The following is an 8,187-nucleotide window of genomic DNA, read 5'->3' on the forward strand; positions in this document are numbered from 1 at the left end:
TATTTAACTACTAACTTTTATTTTTCTTGTATTTTAGCCACTGTTATTTTATTTTATGCAGTTTAGTCACGGTTTATTTTTGACCTAGTTATTGTTTTTATTTTATTACATTTTAGTTCTTTATACTAATTAATTGTTTTATTTTGGCCTTCAATTTTAAATCCCTTTTAACTTAGTCCTTGTTAGATCATTTGTCTTTTAAATTAAATCCTTTTTGATTTTGATTTTAATATTTTAGTCCCCATCTAGATTACTTTTATTTCAGATTTAGTCCTTAAATTAGGAGAATTCTTAATTTGGTTCTCGCTCTTGCTCGATGTCCCAATTTAATAATTTGAATCTTAAAATTAATTTGGGTTAATATTATAACCTCTATTTTAATATTAGATTTCAAACTAGTTTTTTAATTTAGGAAAAAAATACAAGTTGGCCCTCACCTAAATGCTCGAGGGACCATTTCGGCTATTCGATTCAATAACTGGTTTAAAAATCAAATAGGGTAAATATTAGGACTTACATTTAGGTTTAATACCTGTAGGTCCTTTAAATTCATAATTTTACACCTTAAGCTAGAAAAAGCTTTTAATTTACCTTAGCTCAATTAGGATTAATAAAAAAATTGATTGCATTTTATTTTCAAACCTAAGGCAATGTTCACTTATTAGGGAATTAATATTATATCTCTTGCAAGTATGCTCAGGGGGTGACTACAGCTGATTCCCGAAATAAGTCGACATCCTTTTTAAACCCGCATCATGATTTTCTAAAAAAAATGAGGCAATATTCGATTATTATGAACAATAGTTTATCTCCCGCGTTCATGCTAGGGGGTGAGTGCTATCGGCCTTAATAAACAAATACCCTTTCAACTTTTTGCATTCGTAATGATTTTCAAATTAAATAAAGATCGAACTCAAAATTTTTGATTCTAAATATAGGGTAACCAACTAGGTACCAATTCTTGGGTGCTTTTGGGGGTGATAATTCTTCCCCACATGTAACTGACTCCCGAACTCGATTTCTGGAGTTTTGCATACCTTAAAACTAGATATTTTGATAAAAATAAAAAGTTTTATTAAAATAACCCATGGTGTCCTAATCAAACATTAAATGATTGGTGGTGACTCTTCACATTTCGAAATCATTTTCAAAAGAAAACCCCCGAGTCGATATCAGTCTTTCCTTGCTCGGGCGAAAAACGGAGTCGACAACTTGGTGATTCCATTGAGGACATTTTTTTTAAATTTAGAGTCGAGCCACGAGTTGGTTACCCTATATTTAGGATTTTGGAAACAATGAGTTTGATCTTGTTTAATTTACAGTTTGTTATGATATTTCAAATCAATCAAAAAAGATTTTTCTCTCTGGTTAATGTTTACATTTTTATGAAATTATTTAGGATTGTCACATATCATAGCTCTAAATGTCATACCTCATTATGAGCATTGGGCTTCCTTGTGTGGTTCTGACAAAGTATCTCTGGAAAGCATCCTAACTTGGCTATATGGACGATGTTGGTGGTCAGTATTGGTCATTACGGTAATCGAATGCTTTTTGAATATGTCCTCCATTTTTAGTCGGATAAAACCCTCTCCTTATCTCTAAGGCGGATTAAAACCTCCCTATCCTGAATTAGTTCCCTTGTTCACGTAGATATAACCTAACTCTCTTGATATTAGGTATCAACTCCTAGAGAAATGGCAATATCTCAAAAGCTCTTACAAAGACTATGAATTTTTTACCTTAGCACCAGGAAAACTCTCAAAAGCTTCTACAGTGCCAAAGCAAAATATTAAAACAGTGAACAAAATAACACTTAGCATAAACAAACTTAATCATTCTTTAACAATTGAATAAAGTATCATCAAAGCATCATCCAACATCAAATAAAACAGTTCATGGTGTGGTAAATATCATCCCAAAAATCAATCTTTAAGTACAAGCCCTTAAAAGATAAGAAATAAAACACAAGAGGAAGAAAAAGTCCCATAACTGAGCTTTTTCGTTACATCATAACACCATCATGACTGCTCTAGCGCACTAGTCTCTCTTAAGGGCATGGCTGCTGCTCCGACAAAGCCTGGCTATGAAGGGCACCAAGGACGGATTAGTAGGGAACAGTGGAAAAGATTAAGCCACAGTCGCCTTTTTCCAAGCCTAGGTATTTTCTCTATATAATTCTGAACATTTTATGAAGAGTTATAATGGGGTATATATAGTGGGAATTTTTAGGGTTTAGTGCCCTTAGAAATTTCCTAAATACCCTTGAAGTTAAACTTTTTTGTGAATAACATAGCAGTTTGCGGTGGTCTCAAATTCATTGATGAGGGCATAATTGTACGTGAGGTAGAATAGACAACTGGCCATGTGACATCAATAATTTTGTCTCGTACTACGTCAGACTTTCGAGATAAAACTCTCATTGGCAAGAAAATTTGTTCCTCACTGTCGTTATCTTTTGTTCCACTGGCCCTAGCAAATTAATTTGTCTCAGCAAATAAATTATTTCTCATTCATTTCTTGCATTATCTAAATCAACAAAATGTCATTCTCATCAATAACATCAGTTTAATCAAATAAAATTTGCCTCGGTAAAACTTATACACGACATGAAAATATGTCCTAAATGCAACTATATGCATCTAAAATGTTATGTCAGTGGCTTTTAGACAATCAATAACTTAAGTAAAAAGACATAAAATATAGTCTTTTTATGGAGTTATCATGACCAAAGTGCAGGGGGACTAAAAAGCAAATATACCAATAATGCATAACATACATAAAAAAGGTTAATAACAAATTTGGTTCTCGCAGGTGACCAAAGTGCAAAAACATAGGAATCTTAGGGAGACTAAAACGTGAATAACCTCCCTAAACTCCTCTATAAAACATATTTCCTTCTTTTTCTCATTTTTAACCTATTTCAAAAAAAAACCTAAAACACTCTCTCAACTTTCCCTTTTGTCTCTCAAACGAGAGTCAAAACCCCACCGTCAACGCTACCGTCCGCCGTTCTGGCCATCATGCACGGTGGCCAGAGTTCTTAAACCAACCCCAAAATTACCCTAGATTTCTCATTTTAGACAACTATAAGTCTAAAACTAACAGTTAACAACCCTAAACTCCATAAAGTAGCATTTGACCCTTCGGATTCTTTGATCTCTAGCGACCAAATCTAGATGAGAAGCTATATCCCCTCAGGTAAACCTCTTTACCCCCTTTCTTTACTATTATATTTCCTTATATATATATATATATATTTATATATATATTATTTGCTTCAATTTATATACAAAAGAAGAAGAAAAAAACTACCTTAAATTTTTGCTTGGTTTTTTTTAAAGTGAGGGAAAAAACTTCTTTTACACTTTGATTTCTGGGTTTCTTATACCGAGTTTACATAGATGTAATAATAAAAAAATAAAACATAATCTATTGACTTCTGACCATCACTGTTGGTGATGATTTGTGCCCTTTAATGCCTCATATTTTTTGGGGTTTGGTTGGATTTGCCCTAATTTTCCTTTTGTAGTGTTGTTGAGATGATGATGGTGGAATAGTGAAGATGGTCGACCCTACGGACGACGGACGGTAACTTCGGCATATATGCTTGTTGGAATCGATGGCGACGCAAGCTTGGAAGCATCTATTAGGGTTAGGGTTAGGTTGTTTGGGCTAAGGCTTGTAATTGGGTCCGATTTTTGTTTTGTTGGGTAAATGGATTTTGGTTTGGGTATTGGGCTTTGTAGATGGGTTTGGGTTTGTAATAAAATAAATAAATAATAATATTTTATAATAATATTATTAATAATAATAGTTGAAAAATAGTAATTACAATCACTAAAGGGTCATTTTCAACGTGCTTGATGATGGCTACTGACAGAAGAATCACTATAAATATGTGTAGTTAAGAAGTTTTTACACGAACCAAGCAACCTTGGTGGAAAAGAAATTGTTGTTATTTCATGAGATCTCGAGTTAGAACACCATGAATGCCAGGAGTGTGAACATCCAAATTCATATAGTTGAGAGTTGTTTTAAACAGATATTGATTATACTTGGCCAAATTAATAATAATAAAAAAAGCTTTTAAGAACAATCAGCACAAGCAAATCCATTCTCATGAAAACTATACCATTAAGTAATATATATTTGAGTGTTTAAAAAAAGACTTTTGATATTTTTACTTTAGTCGCATATTCAAAATCTGATATACTCGGCGATGGGGTTATAGTATCTCAATTTGACTTTCAGTTCAAATAATGATCAGAAGTATTTATAGTTTATCTTTATATTGTTTTTATGCTATGAACTGGTATCTATCTTTACAAATATTTGATATATTGAATTGGAATTAAAACAAGTAAAACAAAACAAAAAAGTTTGGATAATGTATTGAAAAAAAATCATTTAGGATGTCGAGGGAATTTATTTTTTGAGATAGAATGTTTGTTATAATATTAGTAGGAACGGTGGTGGTTGTATGTATACTTCAGGACAATTATGTGTTTACCCTGAAATTCAAATTTCTTCATTTTTGTTATTTATTTTTTTGGTGTCCACCCTAAAATTTTATTTGTGACTACCCCATATGAAAAATTTATAGTATTAATGTTAGAATTTGTAAGCGGAAAAATAAACAAAGCGATATAAACATAAAAGAAGACATGCACAGGAGACGAGATTTGACGTGGTTCGGCCTTGTCTATATCCACGGTGAGATAAAAAATAATTTATTATAGATATAGAGAACACGATGAGTGCAAGTACATGATAGCACATGTATCTCAAAACTCAATATAGATATCAAAACTTGATGTATCCGAGAAACTCTCTTATTTCCTAGAAAATTATATATGCAACATAAACCCCAAAAGTTACAAAGATCTCAAAAAGGATTATATCTCTCCAAAATAATTCTCTCACACATTACATTAAGATATTAGTCAAATACTTGGTCACCAAGAATTCTTGCCTAAAATAATTATAATAAAATTCAATTTAATTACTAATTATAATTTAGGTCAAAATATAACAAATTTTCCCCTCGATCCAAATTTTATCAAAAAATTGGTCTTCAAGTCTTCAACAACTTCAATTTTACGTAAGTCGCATATATGTTGACGCATCGTTGTCAAGTCTTCAATAAGTTCAATTCTTACGTAATATTCATTGAAGTATCACTAGATCAATCGAGAATTACTTCCCTGCAACTGAAAACTCATTGCAGTAAATTCATCTTGCATGTTTCCAAAATCGCTAACAAAATCACATCAACAAATTCCTTCAATATTTCACAGTCCGAATCATAGCTCTGATACCACTTATTAGAATTTGTAAGCGAAAAAATAACCAAAGTGATATCAACATAAAATAATATATACACAAGAGATGACATTCAACGTGGTTCGGCCTTGCCTATCTTCCTGTGTGAGATTAGTAATAATCCATTGTAGATAAAGAGAACACGACGATTACAAATACACGATATCGCATGTATCCCAAAACTTGGTATGGATACCAAAACCTAGTATATCTCAAAAACTCTATCAATCCCTACAAAACTATCTTTGCAACATATATCCCAAAAGTTTCAGAGATCTCAAAAAGGATTACACCACTCCAGAATGAGTCTCTCACACATTAGGTTAAGATATTTTCTTCATTTATAGAGTCAAATACTTGACCACCAAGAATTTTTATTCCATGAGAATTTTTGCCTAAAATAATTAAAATAAAATCCAACTTAATTATCAATTATAATTTTTGTCAAAATATAACAATCAATACATATGTGCCTACCCTAAAAAAATATTTCTAGATCTGTCACAGGATAAGAAGATATGCAGACTATCTAGTATTTTTGGAAAGACATTTGAGAAACACTACATCTTCTGATTTGCTACTCTACTAAATTTAACATTCCGATTATATATAATTTAGAAAAAGATATCGTATCTTCCAAACATTTTTCCAAATACATCATACATTACATTTGTCTTCTTATTATCAATATAAGAAATACTTTATTTTAAAAAAACTAATTTCTCTAACAGCCTAAATGAGTTAAAAAATCACATAATATTACATAATAAATTTTTCCACCTATTCATCCATGGCAAAATGGATGAGATAATGTAAGTGGGGTTTTTTTTATTCCCAATATAATCCCTCCCGAGATTATTTCCATATCTAGAGTGAATTGAACAGTACTAACCTAAAGATGTCAGGTGCTCCACGCGTCTTCAAGTTAAATATAAAGACTCCACTACTGCATGACGTAATAAATTAAATGAAGAAGACCCCACCACTACATAGCATCTTCAAGCAAATTGAGAAGGCTCCAAAAGTATATGACATCTTCATACCAATAAGAAGTCTTAATTCAGAAAATAATATGATGGATGTCTTATATGAAAAAATTATTTTTCTCACGACTCTATATGATCCAGGAAGCCCTTCTTCCATTATCATCTCTACACCTCAACGAAAACCAAGGATCGAGTTTTATAAAAAAGAAAATCCCATTTAACTTCTAAAAAATAGTAACAAAAACGTATTTATTTAACCTAATAAAAGACTTGATTTATAAATTATAAATGTTAATTGTGATTACGTACTCGATGCACGACATTAATTTACAGATGGGTAATTAATAAGTTGAGCTGAAGCGATAATAAATTTTAAAGCTGAACTTTAATAAATTTATCAGAGAACTCCACCAATCTCCTGTCATAATCTTTCTTCCTTGCAGTATCTACCTTTCAACTTCTGCAACTTTGATTCAATTCTACACTATTACTCCTTCTCAGTCCGAGTTTGACTCACCCATTAATGCCCAGAATTTACATAATATTTGCAAAAATTTTGAGTATTTCACATCTAATGTAACATTCATCATAACCCCATGGGGAAGAAGAAGATGAAGCTCCCTTTTCTCTTCAAGAACAACAGCATACAAGCAAGGTCGACCTCATGGCCATGGCCTCCCTGTCAGCAGACAAGAACCCTTTCTTTCAGAGCTGATGAAACACCATTTGAGCCTGTGGATGATCCAGTTGAGACCGTGATTCAAGGTTTAGTAAGGTCGGAGAGGCTGTTTTTCGATCCGGGAGAGACCAGTTCAATCCTCGAAGAAGCGAAGACGACCAGTGATGATAATGATATTGCACCTTTCAGAAAGAGCGTGGTGATGTCCATGGAGTCTCGTGATCCCTTTGCCGATTTCAGGAACTCCATGGGAGAAATAGTGGAAGCTCAGGGGTTGAAGGATTGGGAAAATCTAGATGAGCTTTTGTGTTGGTATTTGAAAGCAAATGCAAAAGACAGCCATGGCTACATCGTTGCTGCCTTCGTTGATTTGCTTGTGGAACTCACCTTGATTAGTTATTCCACTGATAATAATTGTGTTCGTTCCCAGTCTCCTTTATCTTTCTACACTTCAGCGTCATCGTCTTCCTCTTCGTGTTCATCATCATCTAATTCTTCAGCTACAACGCCTTGTGTATCTTCGTTATCAGATCAGAAAGAGATCACTGAAGATAATAAAGATGATGTGTCTTCTTCATCTTTATCACACGGTGTTTGAACTTTGATTCAAATGGAGATATTGTTGTGTATATATCCACTGGTTTTCTGAAATGGTAATGAACTTTTTTCTTTCTGATTCTTTGCTCAATCTTTTCTTTTTACTTTCTGGGTCGCCAAACACGACTTAGACGTTTGCACATATCAACATGTTGCACTGTCTTCGGCAATTAATGAAAAAAGTTTGACAGTGCTAGTCGGAAATTTACACAGTGCCGAGTGGAGTGGAGTGGAGTGGAGTGGAGTAGAGTTTGAGTATTATTGAGCTCGATTTAATTTGAAAAATTTTAACTAAAGTTCGAAGCAATTCGAAAGTTTGTGAGCCTAAAATTTTAAAGTTCGACTCGAACTCGAAAACATAAATTGAAGTTAAAAAAAACTAGAAATGAAAGAAAATTTATACTTAACTAAGTTGAAGCTCGAATTTGAACCTAAAAGAAAACTTTATATTGTATTTTAAAAAAATATTAATATATAAATATTAATATAATTAATAATTTAATTTTTTTTAAAAAAAAATTTAATATATTATTTTTTCGAGTTACTCGTGAATTTTTCGAGTGTAGTATCAAATAATTTATTTCAACTGAAAGTACAATC

General features: G+C 32.3%; 1 protein-coding gene across 1 annotated transcript; it reads left to right on the forward strand.

The window, feature by feature from the left end:
* Positions 1 to 6,907: 6,907 nt before the first annotated feature.
* Positions 6,908 to 7,588, forward strand: LOC120211765 (transcription repressor OFP15-like). Its single transcript, XM_039210245.1, has one exon. It carries the CDS (start codon positions 6,908 to 6,910, stop codon positions 7,586 to 7,588), a length of 681 nt encoding a protein of 226 aa, XP_039066176.1.
* The last annotated feature ends 599 nt before the right edge of the window (positions 7,589 to 8,187 follow it).

The sequence above is a fragment of the Hibiscus syriacus genome, unplaced genomic scaffold (genome assembly GCF_006381635.1).
Source record: "Hibiscus syriacus cultivar Baekdansim isolate YM2019G1 unplaced genomic scaffold, ASM638163v2 tig00109983_pilon, whole genome shotgun sequence".
In the NCBI taxonomy this organism is placed as follows: Eukaryota; Viridiplantae; Streptophyta; class Magnoliopsida; order Malvales; family Malvaceae; genus Hibiscus; species Hibiscus syriacus.

Excerpts from the sequence above, each read along its gene's own strand:
- LOC120211765 (XM_039210245.1), top strand. The coding sequence starts at position 6,908 with ATGGGGAAGAAGAAGATGAAGCTCCCTTTTCTCTTCAAGAACAACAGC.